Source organism: Glycine soja, chromosome 11 (assembly GCF_004193775.1).
Source record: "Glycine soja cultivar W05 chromosome 11, ASM419377v2, whole genome shotgun sequence".
Lineage (NCBI taxonomy): Eukaryota > Viridiplantae > Streptophyta > Magnoliopsida > Fabales > Fabaceae > Glycine > Glycine soja.
This window is the reverse complement of record NC_041012.1, coordinates 2994713-3013478: the sequence shown is the minus strand read 5'-3', so window position 1 is coordinate 3013478 and position 18766 is coordinate 2994713. Positions and strand designations below refer to the sequence as shown.

The following is an 18766-nucleotide window of genomic DNA, read 5'->3' as shown; positions in this document are numbered from 1 at the left end:
TTTTTCCACCCCATTGATCTAAATAAAGTTGAATTGGGCAGGCATGTTAGAGATATAAATTAGCTAGGCATTCATGGGCCTCTACCTACAACCTTAAGCTTTGCTCATTGACAAAAAGGTCAATTTTCCATCCACTTAGATACCATAATTGAAATTATTGTCTCCCTAAAATTCTCAATTCACTTCCCTTTCGGTCCTGTTTCACCAAAGAACACCAGCTTGTACTTTTCAAGAGCGGACACTGGCGCCATTTTCACTGATCACCAGCTTGTACTACAAATAAATTTCTTTTTTCTGTGTGTAGATTTAAAATAAGATGAATAACATTAACTTCATGTACATCAATTTAATAATACAAAAAGTATGTTTAATCAATTAACGAGTACACATATATGGTGGCAGTCTTAGTTAATCCAAAAACACTAGGCAATTTCTTTTCATATCTTCACACTGTACATATATACTACTGGAAAACTCATAAGTAGTTTGCCAGATATTTGCTCAACATTTATTTTACTTTTTTGTGAATCCCTCTTCAGTCTTCATGCTGTTTGTCACAGTTTCTACAGAAAGTCGAGAAGGAAAAGCAATGAATAATGCTTTCTTTTTTCAGTACATAACAAACCAAACCCTTCAAATATTTCTTCTTTTTTGGTACAGATTACTAATGTCTTTCACCCGAGACAATCCTAATCGTGTCAGGTAAGACAAAATGCAGCTATAAACATATGACTCAAATTTGAGACATCTGTTGCTGAAAAAATTCCATGCTAGTTTATCCACGCTCGACGGTTTCAATGATTTCTTTGGTAGTTTACCCAAACAGCTGGAATCCCTGTGACAACTCCAGAGGAGCCATCACCGGCCACCGGCACCCCGGTTACCGCAGACAATGACATAGAATTCAAATTACAAGAAGAATGTTCTGCCACTTTCACCCTCACCGAAATGTTTATAACCCCATTTCTCCTAACTTTACCGTCCCACAACCTATAGCTCAAGAAATGCAATTGATTTTCGGGCATATAGCCTCCAATGAAATCAGAAACCGGTATTTGTGCCACGCCAACACTGTTAGACCCTGATGAAGACGTTTTGCACTTCACTTCAACGGTTATGAACCTTGCATGCAATGGCACGTCCATCACAACTTTCTCATTCCACGAAGGGTAACTTCCACCCTCTAAATCCACTTTCGTGGCAGCACTTGTGTCATCGCTACTAGCGTCGGATTGAACCGTCACAAATGTACTCCCTCTAATGGATTTTCTATTCATTTGGAGGTTTTCTGCTGACAGAATCGTCATCTCTACAGTTCTTGACATCGTAATATGTTAGTATATATGTATGTATAAGGTAAGACGTGTGGGAATGTTGGAGTTTGAATTTTGAAATGTTTGAGTTGAGATTTGAGGAAGAGAGAGAGAGTTAAATACGTGAGTTTTTGAGAAACATGAGAGAAAGAAGAGAGAAAGAAAGAGGTTGCTTCTGTTTAATGTTGAAGTACTTTCTCGTGTCTTTGAATATGAGCCGTTATGAGTTATTACGACAACATATGGCGCGTGTTTTGGAAGGTTGACGGAGTAAGGATGTTTTTACGAGGCGAACGTTAGAAAAAAAAAAAAAAAAGAAGTCTGTGGCCGTTAACTTCACGGCAGGATCTACGAGGAAGTTTCAACCCTGTTGGGAGGAAGTTTCAACTTTCTATAGTTGCCGGAAATTTATAGTCTATAATATATTAATTAATTAATTAATAATTATTATACTGCACCTCGAGGTCGAAGGTTCCTTTATTCTTTATTTAGTATATTTAGCTTAAGAATAAAGAAAAATTCTAAGGAAAAGAGGTAGGTATCCTAACGGCTAAGACTTGATTGCAATTTATTAAATAATATTAGTTTGATTTTAAACAACTGGGTATATGATTATGTAATTTATTTGCTACGTTTCTTTATTAATTATACTCTCAAATAAAATAAAATAAAACTAGAAAAAGAATCTTTTTTATTTGACGGTATTATATTTATTTTTAATTATAATGCTTTCTGAAGTTGGATGACTTTTAGCGAAAAGTGGAAAACCCTTGAGAATTGAGATGTTTGATATGCTGGCAGAGCGCTTGTTTTTAATTGGTTATGGTTCTGCTCCAAAATCCCTTTGCTAAGTAAATTCCAAGGGAGAAAGTTCCATCTTTTGTTGTGTTTTTTAATTTTTCCTTTAATGGGAAGTTTCTTCCAAACCAGTTCAACTGCCCTTGTTGCTCTGAAACACAACAGGCTTGACTGTTTCTTTGTGGACAACGAAGGATAGGTAGACAGAGAAATACCCGGAAGCTTACTAGCTTGGAGCCTATTATCTCACGTGTTCTTGCTCTAACCCAATTTTTTTTCATACCCCACCACACCATGTTTTTTGACACAATATTTTTGGGGTTATTTCTGCCATTTTTGGTTATCAAACGTATTGACTAAGTTGTACTTTGGTTGGTCAATATAATCAACAGGTGAGGTGTACCAACAGTGCCAAATGGCTCAAACCACTGATGCAGCTGCTTCTCTATTAGCCCTTGGCGTGGTTGACATTGAATAATAGACGCTAATATTATAACCCATTGCTTCCACGAGCTGTATATATGCCCGTTGTTTCTGGGACGGAGCTCTCTAAGGTGACTTAGACACCACTTGTTAGCATTGTCTTAACAACAACAACAACGAAATCTTGTCTCATTATAGGAGATCAACTACATGAATCATATGACCTCACGATTAAAAACTAAAATTTTAGGAATATTACTAAGCCTGAGATCTCTCTTGATTTCCTCCAACGCATTTTTTTTTTGTCTCCCTCTTCCTTTTCACAAGAATAAAAATCATGCAATCTATTCTATCTATGGTTAAATGCGATTGGGAATTAGTATTTCAGAGATAAAACTAAAAGGGGAAAGGGTCCGATTACTGGGACTGAGGGGCATCACATCATGCATAAATCACATTTTTCCTTTCTATATTTCCTCGGGTTTGGACATCTTGACTTACTACAGTTACAAGAATTCTTCCAAAAAAAAAAAAAAAAACCAAGACTTACAGTTACAAGGGGAGTTGTTAATAATAATCTAAGCAAGCAAATTTTGATCAAGGCAAAGTTTAGATGACATTTCAGCATTGACGAGCATCTTTAAGACCAGCTTTAAGATCTGCTATCCCTTCCCCCAAAACAGTACACACAGGAAAGATGGGAACACCCTGGACCCTTTCTCTTTAACTCTTTATACACTTCATCTGCACCTTCCTCATCAGTCTTATTTGCAACTATCAAGGATGGCCGATTGGATAAACCGTCCTGATGGTACTCTAGCTCTAGAATTAAGTTTCTCAGCTGTTCCCATGGTGGAATTCCCTTCCATTTAAAGCGGCGGCCAAGTCTACCACATAAGCAAGAACCTTTGTGCATTTTGTGTTGCCCAGAAATGCATGTCCGAGTCCATGATTTTGGTGTGCACCTTTTATAAGTCCAGGAATATCAGCCACAGTTATTGAGAGATCATCATAGTCTAGATTCCCCAAATTTGGCCTAAGAGTAGTGAAGGCATAGTCACCAACAGCAGGCTTAGCCCTTGATATAGCCCCAAGTAAAGTGCTTTTACCAGCATTAGCCGACAAAGCTCACATCAGCAATACTCTTGAGTTTTAATATAAGAAGAGTCTCAGAAGCAGGTGAACCTGCATGCAGAGAGGAGAGATCACTGTCAGGGTCCTGAACAGTCACAGGCTTCCTTGAATCTTTGGAACAAGACACATTGCCCAGACCACCCTCTCCTCCATGAGCAATGACAATTTGTTGACCTTCTTCTGTTAACTCAGCAACATTGTATAGTATCTCTTGTTTCTCTCCTATATCCTCTGTTCCAAATTCAGGAGCTCCATTAGAAGTGGAAAGTTGAGAAAATACATCTGTTGATGCAACTTGTCTTGATTTTTCAGATTTCTTAACATCTGTTTCTTCATCTTGTGATGAGGAGCACCAAGTAATTCGTATTGCTTTGACTGGAAACTTGTAACACTGGAGGTAGAACCATTGCTAGGGTCAGGAACATCATCAACAAGTGCTCCGGGAATATCCCAAGGGTCTACATCTGTTGAGGATTGAGTTTTGACAACAGATGGAATATCACCATTAACGAGATGAAGTACAGTGCCAATCGATACACACGCGGTTAACCTATAAATAAAGCATATGATTTTGGAATGAACTTGCAGTTCTGTATTGCAAACATGGCCAAATAAGAGAGAAGAAAACTACTATTTTTTTTAAAGCAAAAACAAAAAAAAAAAGGTGAACATCAATTACCTTATCAGCACCCCTGCTACCATCAACATTTTTTATGATCCAGGTCCTCCTTTCTCAGCTATCTATCGGACACCATTAGTGTCACCAATCTTTTAGACAAGAAAAATTTCATCATTTCACAAAATATTGTGGCAGAACTGCAGAAGATACAAGCGCATACCAGGTGATGCTGCAAACCACTGAAGTCCCAAACTCTGGGAGAGCATTACAGAATCACATCACCACCTCTCCCCCCATTGCCACCTACGTTAAACACAGACACCAAAGTAGCATTGTCATAACCTCCGTTGCACAGCATCCACATTTCTTAACATCAATCTCATAATAGTACTCGTGATAGCACATTTCAAACTGCTCAACAATTACATTATAAAAAATAAAAAATGATTGCAACAACAAATCTGATACCATAAAACACTAAATTTTTTAAAAAAATAATAATTAACGCTAAACACCTAGTTTCAAATTGTGGTTGAAGACCACAATTACAGCTGCAATATTACAGTTTTGAAAGTCTCTACTACCTAACTGCAGTTGTATTGGACCGCAATTTCTGTAATCACAAGTTCAAAACACAACAGCATCAGCAATTCAAAACCTTGGGTTATACGTCATAACAAAGACGTAAAGAAAACACACCATCAGATCTTCCCTTGCGCAAGATAGAACAACCATTACCTCCATCACCTGCTTTTGCAAACATTTTACACTGGTCCACCATTCTTCTCTCCAACAAACAAATACCCAAAACCCAATGCAGTGCTTAGAAACTTAAAATAAATCACAATTTGTCCCTTTTTTGTGTAAAAAAAAGAGTTGAGGATCAACCTGCAAAGGAGCAAGCTTAGACTTGTTCTGAGGAATATCAGAGTAACGAGCGTAGAGTGTAACGGACCATCTAGATATACACCTCTGAGTAAAAGCTTCCGTATGTTTAATCACAGTAGCCTTGTCCTCCAGCGCGACGACTAGCCTTGTTGCGGAGCAGTTTAAGGGAGCGGTTGTCGCGGCTGCAATCGTGGCGGAGCAGTGCGGCACGATTAAGTTTAAGTGTTCTAAAAAATTTTCGCATAAAATGTCCTTAAAAGTCTAAAAGACAATGAACCTTTGCAGATCTGAGAAACATACATTTCAAACAGATATCACAAAGCAAAAAGATGCAGAACTTCAAGATAAGGAACATTCAGCAAGCACATCCGCCGGACTGAGGTTGAGATTGATAACCACCAAAAGATCTTAGGTCCACGTCGACCATATCTTCTTGTTTTGTGGAGGATAGTGTTTCCATTCCAGGTAATGCAGCAGCAATTTTTCGAAAGAGGGCCTGAATATAGGTTGGCATGTCAATACACAATAATTCAAAACATGGAAAAATGTAAAACATGCATGGATTGCATGCAAATGAAGGTGATCTGATAACTGAAACAGTTAGCCTTCTGAAAGCCATCACAACTGCAACAAGTAGGATTGGCCCTGTTGGTTTGAACAAGAGAAGCATACACCAGGGATATCTATACACGGTCTACCTAGACATGTGTTTAACTACATATAAAAATATGGTTAATTTTTTTTACAAGTGGATAAGGCTAGAGTAAATGAATGCGAGTATATACAATTAGCAATGCGTGGTTAATAGTGTCATGAGGTAAAAAAATGTCTAATGATAGTTAATTTTGTTTCACAAGTGGTTAATAATATCATAAGATTATTAACCATCACACATAGTTTATATGGATGTGATTTACAATCCCACATTTGAACCATTTCCAAATAATATATATCCCGCGACCGAGACCATGGAAGAGTTATATAGTTCATGCAAGAATTTTTTTTCCAAGGTTAATCAGAAAGAGAAAGTACATGTGTGCTGGGATCAATGGGCATAGAATTGCTCTTAATCATTACATGATGACAGTAAACAAGTAAGTTATTGCATAATTATGCAAAAGAAGGACGAGGCTTACCTTTATATTAAACCCAGCTTTGGCACTAGCTTCAATAAACATGACGTTCAGTTCACGAGACTTAGCTTCCCCTTCCTCTGTAGAGACTTGCCTATAGACTCATGATGAGTGAAATTGTGTAAATTTAAAAGAACACTTTTACAAGACATGAAAACAACAACGTAAAGCAAACATGGAACATCTCAAGTGCCAAACAATTCAAGCAAGCAAATCATTCTACCATTATTACCTCTTATTGACAAGGTCAGTTTTGTTCCCAACATGAACAATAATAGCATCACTGCCTCTCTCAATGCGCACCTCTTCAATCCACCTTGATGTGTTTAGGAAAGTTTGACGGCCTATTTCATAAGAAAAATGAGTAGTTAGAAGCAACCTTCAAAGACTTCTAGTGACTATTGAAATCATGTACAGAGATCCAAGAAGGTGACTATGGATAATAGAATAGACTGCAGCAGTTAGAGAAGGTTAATTTTAGAGAAAGTTCCAGTTCTTCACAATGTTTCAGTTAATTTACGCAGGTAACTCCAGACTCTGAGGAACATGTCTTGTTCTCTAGGTTTTAGGAGTCTTTGTATTCACTCATTTGGTCATATACTCAGAATAAGAGGAGAGGATTCTGCTTCCTGGGATGTGGAATATTAGCATTTTGCTTCTGTCCAAAATAGTGATGTTTTGGGCACATTCTCTTGAGAAAACTTAATTATAATTTTTTTAACATCACTTAATTATAATTATAAAGCAAAAGCAGCAAAAAGAAAGGAATAGGTGAAGGGAAACACCCTAAATAGCATACTTGCAACATCATATGCGATGACGTACAGCAACAGATGAGTCCCTAATGTAGCTTGGAATAAGACTTCTAAATCTTTCCTGTCCAGCTGTGTCCCTGTTGCCACACATCACAGACATGGAAAAAAATAAAGGTTTTGTGGGGGAAAAGATTAAAAACAAAATATTAAATGATGAAGGAATCCTGCCTAAAAGTTGCAATTAGACAAAACAAACTTCATGGACCTCACTCTGATTAACCAATACACAGCAATTTTTTACACTTGAAGTAATAAAGCTAAACAAGATACAAATAGTAATTGATATTAGAATTCTTTAAAATAAAATTAACTGACTGAGAGAATTCCTATCAGCCCCTAAGAATTTATATTTAAATCTGATTGCAAGTCAAATCCTAATTAAAAGATAACTCCTGAATTATAGGATAAGGGAATCCCTTCCCTTTTCGCCCCTAATACCATTATTTTCATTTCTGATAGAATTTCCAACATGCGACATCTTACCACAGCTGCAGCCGAACAGTTCGATCTTCAACATACAGAGGTTTTTGATAAAAAAAAATCAATACCAATTGTGGCCTGTTTGAAAAATTAATAATAATTTTAAGAACAGGCAAGAGAAAATGACAAAAATGGATATGGTGCAAAAATTTCCAAGCGCATGATGCTTATAAGACAACCTAGAAGAATTATAATTATTATATGCACAAATGAGGAAACAATTGACAAAAATGCCTTAAATAATGCGGATTGATTGAAATATGCACCGCAAGTTCGTAATGTGTACTGTAAACTGTAATAAAGTTGAAGAATAACTGGATAACACTGACAGACATAACATTTAAATATATTAACTGCTGGTTATGCATGATTTCACTTTGCTAATGGAAAAGGAAGTAAAAGTAGGAGAATACATATATTGTTTTGCATCATTGTAAAATGAAGTGAAGAGAAAGAACAAAAATTTTCAAGTGAATCCTTTTCGTATATCCTCAAATAAACAGTAAGAAAAGGCAAGCCAGACAAGATTAGTTGCAAGATATAAATATTTACAGAACTTAATTCGTAAGTTCTCACGTTACTCCCTAACTACAACACAAATATCAAAATCAGAAGTCTTAGAGACATAAAGTCGTTCATGGGCTTCTATGGTTCTACCTCACAACTTTGGATTTTAGGAGAGTTGAATTGATCATATTAGAGATATAAAGCCAGAGGTATTCATTTCATAGACTTCTACTAACTACCACCTTAAGGCTTTGTTCATTGACAAAAAGGTAATATTTTCCATTCACTTAGATACCATGATTGAAATTATTCTCTCCCTACAACTTTCAATTCCTTCACCTTTCTGTCCTGTTTCACCTTACATTTGTTATAAATTAGCAGTTTTTATTGTTGACAGAATATCATCAATCATTACAAATTGAAACCCATGATCCCAAAGGAAAACCGTGATCTATCATCATATGACAGATTCAGATCAATCATCATTCATAATGGTTAGCAGTGCAGCATTTGTTGTCATTGATCAGAGCAAACACTTGAAACATAAAAAGTGATCTGATCACACCTGATAAGTGTTGTCAAATTTGTCATACATGAAGCGAGTGATGATGCTGGTTTTCCCACAGACTGATCACCCAAGAACACTGATGCCATTTTCACTGATTCCCCCGACACAACACAAGTCACCTCAATTCAACAAAATGCCGCTTCTCATTCAGATTTCCTCATTTCTCTCTCAACCAAGATCAACTTATTTTTGTTAGTGTAATTTAACCAAAAATCTAATAATTATTTTGGTGCACTATAATTAAACTTCTTTTTGCTATGGGTAGATAATAATAATAACAATAATAATAATAATAATATTGTTTAATCTATATGCATTGTCACCTGAATCATCAACAAATCAAAAATAATGTTAAAACTAAACTTTTTTTTATGCGCCGAATTTTATTTGAATTAACGATATAAAATTATTTACATTTATTTGCGCCTTTTTTTCGGAATTACATTTATTTATTTATTTGCACATAATGACGAGAAAAGCTATCATTCTCTCCTACTTAACGTGTCTAAACTCATTTAATTGTTTATCCAAAAACTAACTTAACAAAACTCTCGTATGTGTTTGATTTTATGTTAAAGAATTAATTTAGAGTTCATAATCAATTTTAAGTAAATTTTCACATGTTAGATTACAAGATATCATAATTAATTCTAAATACAAAATTAATTGAGTTGACACAACTTAAATAAAAAAAAATATAGTGAATTTTACTTTTCTAACTCAATTTTATAAAAAAAACATCGACATCTCTTCAAAAGTAAAATCAATCTATTCAAAACACAAATTAAATTCAGTACTGGATTCAATCAAATTGAGTTGTTACTCGGTCTTTCAGATTCAATTGGTTGGGGACGTCCATTTAAGTATTGTGATTGCATCGATGCAACTGATCAGTACTCATTTTGGTCAGATTTTGCCGGCGCACTAGCAAGATGGAAAACCGTGACACCATGAACAAGTTAAACACAAACATACGTCAATCCAGATGAACAAGTTAAATTTTAAACATATCACACGTTTTACAGGGTACAATGAACACAATTCAATTTTGGGTTGGGTACCTTTACTACATTATGCCGTTCAAAAAAAAAAAATTCATTAGTACACATTATAGGCAAAAAACCAACTAACAACAGAAATTGTCTAGACAGAACTTTTATCAACCCCTACCCTGATCCGCTTATATATTCTTTCATCTTTTCATATAATGCTGTAGAAGACTATAGAAAAACCCGCATAAAACAAAAAGCATGACACAAAAAGGTGGACCGCACATGATAAAGTATACTTAACAAGCACATCCACTTGACTGAGGTTGAGACTGAGCACTGCCATTTGTAGACTTTAAGTTTACATCAACCATGTCTTCTTGTTTTGCAGAAGATAGTGTTTCCATTCCAGGTAGTGCTGCAGCAATTTTTCGAAATAGGGCCTGTACAAATGTTGGATAACAAAATACATGGTAAGTTAGAAGCAAGAGAAATATTAGAACCATATATAAGGATCTCAGTTACTTCCACGAAAGAGAGGGAGGGAGATCATGCAGAAAACTGCAGGTTGAAACAAAATTGACAAATGCAAGCAATTTGAAGCGAATGATTAGAACAGTAGTAAGTAGTAGACCACGTCAATATTCAAAGGTACTAAGTAGATCACATCCATATTCAGAGGTCCAAATACATGTGTACAGAGTCCAACCATCGCAATTAGCATGACTCATTTCACTCTGGCAAAAACGGAGAATTCAATGATAATGTATAGAAAGAGAAAAAGTGGGAAGCAAGGTTTACCTTTATATTAAACCCAGCCTTAGCACTAGTTTCAATGAACATGACATTGAGCTCACGTGCTTTTGCTTCCCCTTCCTCTATAGAGACTTGTCTGCAGACACACACAAAGAAGATGGTTGGTAAAAACAAAACAGTAAATTTCAGATTGTAACACTAGCATGTCTCCAGAATGATATAGCAAGAACATACTATACTATGCCTATGAATTGTTTTTGCCAGTCGTTCCTAATTTGAGTCTCCCTAAATTCATTCCAACATTCTTCTCTTCATTACTAATTACCTTTTCTCGACAAGATCAGTTTTGTTCCCAACAAGAACAATAATGACATCACTGCCTCTCTCTGTTCGCACCTCTTCAATCCACTTTGCAGTATTTAGGAAAGTCTGCCGGCCTATACAACAAAAATATCAAATTTATCAGAAAGTTTTCTTGACAGAGCTCTTGAGTCTTGACAGACACTTATGCCAACTTATTATTCAAATCATGTGAGAGAGATAACAAATGGAATTTGGATGCCATGGCTTGCTATAAAAGGTTATACAGCAAGAGTTATAGAGCCTATTCATTGTATCATTCTGCTACTTACCTATGGTTCAAACAAAAAAAATGACATCCTGCTACCACAGCACACAGTATTTAAAAATAATGTGAAGTTCATAGCTTAACAGGCAAAATCGAAGTGTTTCAATATGTAAACAATAAGAAGCAAAAATAGCAACTTCGATCAGATTAACTTTTATTAAAAGACAAAACCATGTAAGATAGCATCAAATAGTGGGCAATAGTAAAAGGTGAAAAGAAAGCGAATCCCAAATGACGTACTTGCAACATCATATACAATAACAGCTACAGATGAGTCCCTAATGTAGCTTGGAATAAGACTTCTAAATCTTTCCTGGCCAGCTGTATCCCTGTCGAAAACATGAAAAGATGAACATTAGGAACACCGGGAGAAAAAAAAAAAACTCCACCAGTCAAAAGAAGGTGTGTCATTAATTGAACTAAAACCCAACCATGCACATCCAATACCGATACAAATATATTGTCAACGTATGAAAAAACATCAATACAAAGGAAACACTCAAAAAAGTACAGATGGTAGAAGCATGAAGTATGCATGGAAGTTTCAGGTTTAGAAATAGAAATATATCGAGCTAAAAAATATAAATATAGTAAAAGCTTAAGAACAAGAATGGTTAAAAAACTTAAAAACCTAAAAAATGATGATATGTGAAAGGATATAAGAAATGAAGGATAAAACTCAGCATAGCTGTGAATCATTGAAGTCGAAAGAAATATCAAAATTTCATGTGTATAAATTCAGAAATCTAAAGATAAGTAGTAAACCCTGATGTAAGTTGTAACATGGTCCTATTAGTATTAATCATTATACAACTTTCAGGGAAAGAGGAAACTGAGGGATCCCTCCCTAAAAACCCACAAATTTAATTTGGGATAAACATAAGTAAACTTAATTCATGTCAGCAGAAGCAAAATGTGATCACTGAGACCAACTGGAAAGTGAACCCTCACATTCAGGCGAAATATAATATAATTATAAGAGTTTAATGCCTATGCATTGATAATGTAAAACAGTTATACACAGTTATCCAATCACAAATCACCATTTGAATTACTTTATAATTATTTTAAAAGTCAACAAACTTACATGATAGGTTGTAATTGGATGACTATGTAAAAATATTTACACTGTCAGTGTATAACCCTTTTCTCTGATTATAATGTCACTAAGTACTTTCTCTCATCCTATCATCACCTGTATTCAGAATAAAATGGGAGGAAACTATCCCACCCATGATTTCCTACTTCTTCCAATCCTTTCTTAAAAGCCCTTTCATTTCCTGAGCAATTTATACTATGAGATGTTGGTCCTGTATCTTACCACAACTGCAGTCGAACAGTTCGATCTTCGAGATACATAGTTTTTGATAGAAAATCAATACCAATTGTAGCCTGCATGAGAAAAATCAATATCAACTTGAATTCAACAAAAATGTGCTAGTAAAATGAAGCTAAAGAAATAAAAATACACACAGGCCACAGTCAAAGAAGCTGCGTGCCTATTTATTATGCTTGGAAAAAAATTTCAACCTGAACTAAACTGGATTATAAGAAGTTAAGCACACCATGAAAAGACAACTCTGCATACAGAGAGTAATGAAAAAAAAAACATAATTCTCAAGGCAAAATTGAGCCCAACAAGTCGGTAACATAGTCATAATTGATCAAATTAAATGACTAATAATAGATATAAAGCAGAAATAGACCGCTAATTCATTTTGTTATCAAGTTCCTTATACACAATAATATAGCAGCCATAGTTCTCGGTAGTGAGTCAGTAAATAGGTTGCGTATTGCCAATTTTGGTTGAATAATTTCTTGGTACAAGTTTTAGCCTGTGTTTATCAAAAAGTAGTCTAAACTCTAAAAAGCAAAGAGGAACATACGAAAAGTCAAAGTGAATAAGCTGAATCAACAGTAGGATTCATAATCAAATCTAGATCATAGTGTTGAGTTGTACCTTATGCTTTTAAATAAAATAAAAAAATATTATTATAATGATCATTCAGCATAACAGTTTGCTGGATAGACTAGACTGCAAGGAACGGCAAATCAAATTAAAAAGCAGGGATAAATCTGAATCGTACGAAGCCAATATAACTTAATCAAGTCAAACAGCGAAAAGTGAAGGTTTACGAAGTGGTTTTAGCCATAAAGAGCTAACTTAGGAGTTCTCGATGCGGTTTAGGATTGGATCTGAGGGTTAGGGTTAGGGAGAAACGTACCTGATAGGTGTTATCGAATTTATCGTACATGAAGCGAGTGATGATGCTGGTTTTGCCCACGGATTGGTCACCCAAGAAGACGAGCTTGTACTTGGCTAAAGCTGAAACAGACGCCATTTCAGGAATCTGAAGAAGCCGAGAAAAACCCCTGGCCTTAGGGGTCAGGGTTGATCTCGGATTCTGGGCGAGAGGAACAAGAAGACGCAGAGCAGAAGGATTTAACTAATGCAGGGACATGGGTTATTTAATGGGATCGCATCAACGGAACCCCACAAATATAAATAAAATAAAATTCAACCCCAGCTCCGCAAATTTTATTTTTTATTTTAAAAATAAATAAATAAATCTATTTTTATTGACAAATATTAATTTATTAATTTTATTAAAAACATGAGTAAAAGATGTTCAAATTGATTACCTTTCTCTCTTTTTTTCGCTCATAACCCCTTCTCAATCCTCAAATTCACCTTGTATCTCCTAAATAAATCTAATTCTTTGTAACTTTTCACCTATTGTCAAATTAAATAATAAAATATATGTTACAAAAAAAACAACATATTAATATGTTTTCAATTTATAGCATTTAACTATATTAGAGAGTTTGGTATAAAAAAAACTATATCAAAGAGTATGTATTTTGTTGACTAACAATCAAAAGTAGAAGCTATTTGATTTAAAAATAATATAAATATATTTATTTTCTGAAAATAAATAATGAAATATATATTTTTTATTCATGCAAAGTACTTCATTATTCTTACGTATAACAGAATCAAAGAAAAAGCTTCATGATAAAGAAAAATTAATTGAATCAGCTAATATAAAATGCAAATCAAATATAATGATGAAGATAAAAATATGTATTGGCACAACAAAAAAATACAGATATTTACATAAATTCTAGTGTTCATATGATAGTATCTTATCTTACCTTATCTTTATGTTTTTTTTACCAGTTTAAAAGTATCATAGGAGAAGATTCGGCTTATATGATAGAAATTTTGTTGACGAATTATATAGACCAAAGATTTAAGCCAACGAAACATAAATACATTGAAACATAAATGCATATTGAGTTTTATATATGAAAACTAGAAAATCTATTAAGTTTGAGACTAATAGTATACGTAAAGTATTTTTGATTTTGTATAATTCGTATACATACTTTGGGGAGCAGACCAATGATTTTTATTTGGTACGGTTCGTATAATTTCTAATTATTTAATAAGCTGATTTAAAATGACTGGTTTGATTTCTTTGATGTCTTAATGTTTAATTTCATGTCTAATACAAATGTCATAGGTAATGTAGTTAAAAAGGACGACATGAAAGAGACAAACACAAATGGTGAAATTAAAAAAGAAAGCAATGGATGTCATGCTAGAAGACTAGGAGTTGGAGTAATACAAAAGGTGACTAACTCTTGAGTTCCTTTCTCTAACCTTTTCAAAACTACACAATTTTTATAATTATCTCTAAAGAAATAGTAGTAGCTTACAATATTTTTTGTATGGCAAAGCCTCACAGTGCTGACACGAGGAGACGACCAAAGCTAGGTGTCATTACTAGACTACGGTGTAACTGTAACTAGAAAGTGGACAACCCTTCCAAGTTTGTGCATTACTTAACACCTCAACACACGCATATGCGTATGCATATGCTATTTTAGTTTCAAGTGCAAGCACAAAGCAAAAGCACTGGAGAAGAAACATGTCGGCAGCGCAGGTAGATCCACATGACAAAATGAGAGCCAGAGACGTGAACAAAGTGGCTCGGGGTGAACAAGCTCCAAGGCCAGCTCATGAATTTGGCACCGTTTCTCCACCCCCTCCTCCCTCTTCAACCCACAGTATTGATACCAAGAGGAACAAAAAGGTAACCTATACACATCTTATTTTATGCAAGAGATTTTAATGTTCCAAACACCTTATTAACATTTATTATTTTTTCTTTATCTCTCGTTTTATTATGTATGTTATATTTAGTGAACCTGTATGATTCGGCCCTTTGTAAACTAGGACTGAGTTGGTCTCAAGTGAACCTGTACGAGGTGTTGCTATTTAAGTGTCAATCGTCCTTCTCGAGAAATATCTCAATCGAACAATCCACGGTTCTACAAACACTAAGTCAATAAGGTCGTGGGTACTTAAGTGTTAATTGTCCCTTTCGAGCCTTTCTAGGTTGGACGGTCCAATACCTATATTCGTCTCTATCCTATCTCCAAGTTTATCTACGGTGTCCACGAATCATTTTTCTTTCTATAAAACTTCTATAACTTGTTATGGAAGTTTGAAGTACGGAATATACTACATTTCATACAATTAATTATATTAAACATCATTTTTTACAACATTCATTATACAAAAATTTATGTACACCTCTGAGTTTCTAATAAGGAAAATTGATATAAAAGTTTTTATGAATAAACACGGGCACAAAAAGACTAATTTCCCGTGCCTTAAGAAAAAGTCTTTACTGTTTGGAAGTGTTTCATTGTTTTTTGTTTTGACAGTGGAAAGTTTTTCATTGTTGATTATGATATTTTTAGCAAAATATATTCTAATTTGGTTCGATTGTAACGTGTTTCTTGAATTTGAAAAGGAAAAAAAACAACTGAAGCATTACAAAAATTGAAAAAATTGCGGTTACTCAAACTAAAGTTTATATGTACGAAAAATGGTTTTTTTGCACAATATAAAAAAGCACTCCTAAGGATAATCAATTTTTTTTTCTAATTTACATTCGAACAGTTTTAAAATTTTTCAATTTTTAAAAGAGTAACACGAACAAAAAGAATTGTTCACAGCATAGCTCTAGCATATTGTGATTAATAAGTTGGCCTCTTTGTTTGTGTGCAAACAGGATGAAAAGCCAAGCATAGCTGAAAACGGTGCAGAATTAGCAAACAGTACTGATTATAAAACGCGTCAATGTTATGTAAAATATGTGGAGTATAACAGGCAAGTCTAGATGCTTTTGTGTCTCTCTCAAGAATCATAATTCAGAACCAATTGCTATACAGATATATATCTAATTATGTAGCATGTGTGGTGTAATCAGATGCATTCAGCAGAAGGGCGAAAAGGCAACCGATTGCGAGAAACTTGGCACGCATTTTAGGTCCTTCTGTCCAACCGAATGGGTGAGTGCTGAGCAACAAATTAGAAGTCAAAACTTCTTTTCTCAACTTATTCATTAATAAAACACTTTTTGTTATGTCATTGTGGCGTGAGAGTCTCTTCTAGTGTTGGCACGTATTTTAGGTCTTAGCCGGTTAATTCATTATTTTTTTTTTTTTTTTTTGGTGTTTTGCAGATTGCTGAATGGGATAAAGAAAGAGAAGAGGGGAAATTCCCTGCAGAAATATAGGCAGGAAACATACTTTTTATTTTAACAGGAAAAAAGTTGCCAATTGACCATTGGCAAATAAGTGAAATTACTCTGCATCTTCTTTCAGTCTTTCTGTATTATGTATTTTTCTTTTCGCTTGTTTCAGAGTATGTCATAATAATAGTATATTGATGCATCCACCTCGCACATCTTATAGCTTGTGTTTTGATCCACGATGAATGGAAGTTCTAATGCATAAAAGTAGAAGCAAAGTAAGATCATCTCGTTAAATATGAATTTTGTTTAACTCGGACTGATATGTAATATTAAACACACTTAATAATCAATCTTGGTGCATCTTCCCCTGTTGGCTTTGTGGTTACTAGACATATTCTAAAACCACCATCAAAGCGTGGGTTCAAATGCGACACATAATCAACAACAAAAAAATCAATCTTCCTTATATAAAGTATTAAGGGTCTCCATGGTTAAACCGATTGAGTAATTAGATAAAAATTCACATCATGTTTTTATATAAGACATTTATTTTCTACAACACATAATGATATGATGAAAATTTGAAGAGAGAAATCAAATACACAAATAATGCTATCAGGATTGTTTGGTAATAACTAATAACCCATAACCCATTTATAGCAAGTGAAATATGTGAGGTATTTTTTTTAGCGAAAGTAATTTATTGCATTTCATTCATGATAATTGCACTAATACAAATGAGAATATGCTTAAAAACTTGAATGTTAGCATGGAACCTAAGCAAGGTTGTGGACTACTTTGGTTTGCCTTATTAAATTTACCCTTCAGTTTAGGAAATGACACAAAAGAGAGTTTGCCTTCTAAATTCACCATTGAGTTTGGGAAATTACACAAAAGAGAATGACATTTTACAAAAAGATTGTGAAATTCTATAAATATTGTGTTTTGGGGTGTTTAGCCGTCAGCAACGGATTTACAGTACATCTGAAGAATAAAGTTCCTGAATATCCAAATCAGCTAGCCGAAATAGTTTGTAAGAGGGCCCAAGCTTCTGCTTCTCTTGGGTCAGGAATTCCTGCCGTTGATATTGTTTTGGCCTTGATAAAATGTCCTTGATCATCACGCAAAACCATCACAACACATAAAATGTGAGGTATCTAACGAGTTGAAATAATCACATAAGTTTTATATTTAATTTTGCCCATTAATAGTGAAATTTACGAGTTGACTTTTTTAATAAATATTTTTCATAACAAATTTAAAATTTAATTTTTTACTACATGTTTAAAGAAGTTACTTGTTAGTCATGCTACACACTTAAAAAAATCTATTGATTATTATTTAACCTTTTCATGTTTTCTAATTAGTCCAAAAAAAAGAGTTGCAAGAAACAATAAGTGTATCTCTCCTTACATTTTTCTCAACTAAACAAAGTGTAAAATAGCTCAGTTTTTTTTATTCTTAAAATTTTTCTTCTCTATGTTGTGCTTTTAAGTTAGAATTTTTGGAAGAAAAAAAAAAGGGGACACAGTGTTGGAGAGGTATATTAAACACACGGAGACCCAAATGGCCAATAGCAAAGGAGTGTATTAGATTGAGATTTTAAAAGACCAATGAATATTAATTTTTTTTTGTAAAAATACTATGATTTATCATATTTTTAAAAAGATTTATATGATTTATTTAAATTTAATGGATTTATATCGTGATTTAAAATGATTTTATGAAATTATAAAATTTGAAATAATTTAAAAGATTTTTAGAAATCCTTCAAAATTACAACAAGAAATAATAAAATAATTAAGAGAAATAAGCACATGTCATTACCGCAAGGCACAATTTGAAGAAGAAAAAAAATCTCGTATAGCCTTTTATCATTTGAAAAAACATGTCACTACCGCAAGACACAACGAAATACCAAATATTAGACAATGCCTACATGGCCATTAACAAAAAGTCTTTTTTTTCTTATCATAATAATACAATTATTTTCAACCAAAAGCAGTCAGCCTTTATAATAAAAGGATATGAAAGCATAGCCAAGTTCTTTCTTTCATACCCAGCTTTTTTTTTTTCTTCTTTCATACCCAGCTTGCGTGCATTGCGAAACATAAAAACATAGTAAATGCAAACACCAATGGTAAAAAAAGTATTCTTAACCCC

General features: G+C 34.1%; 3 protein-coding genes and 2 pseudogenes across 3 annotated transcripts; 1 reads left to right on the top strand and 4 right to left on the bottom strand.

Moving 5' to 3' along the window:
* Nucleotides 1-301: 301 nt before the first annotated feature.
* On the bottom strand, nucleotides 302-1411 carry LOC114375002 (BON1-associated protein 2-like). Its single transcript, XM_028332733.1, has one exon. The coding sequence runs from the start codon at nucleotides 1323-1325 to the stop codon at nucleotides 795-797; it is 531 nt and encodes a 176-aa protein (XP_028188534.1). The 5' UTR covers nucleotides 1326-1411; the 3' UTR covers nucleotides 302-794.
* Nucleotides 1412-2975: 1564 nt separating this feature from the next.
* On the bottom strand, nucleotides 2976-5357 carry LOC114376368 (annotated as a pseudogene).
* Nucleotides 5358-5476: 119 nt separating this feature from the next.
* LOC114376531 lies at nucleotides 5477-8764 on the bottom strand (annotated as a pseudogene).
* Nucleotides 8765-9650: 886 nt separating this feature from the next.
* On the bottom strand, nucleotides 9651-13527 carry LOC114376367 (ras-related protein RABH1b). Its single transcript, XM_028334460.1, has 6 exons — nucleotides 13277-13527; nucleotides 12373-12443; nucleotides 11292-11380; nucleotides 10749-10860; nucleotides 10469-10559; nucleotides 9651-10110 (listed from the first exon to the last, which is right to left on the bottom strand). Exons 1-6 carry the CDS (start codon nucleotides 13391-13393, stop codon nucleotides 9967-9969), a joined length of 624 nt encoding a protein of 207 aa, XP_028190261.1. The 5' UTR covers nucleotides 13394-13527; the 3' UTR covers nucleotides 9651-9966.
* Nucleotides 13528-14893: 1366 nt separating this feature from the next.
* On the top strand, nucleotides 14894-16802 carry LOC114373489 (cytochrome c oxidase subunit 6b-2). Its single transcript, XM_028330955.1, has 4 exons — nucleotides 14894-15151; nucleotides 16139-16236; nucleotides 16337-16418; nucleotides 16592-16802. Exons 1-4 carry the CDS (start codon nucleotides 14987-14989, stop codon nucleotides 16643-16645), a joined length of 399 nt encoding a protein of 132 aa, XP_028186756.1. The 5' UTR covers nucleotides 14894-14986; the 3' UTR covers nucleotides 16646-16802.
* Nucleotides 16803-18766: the final 1964 nt, after the last annotated feature.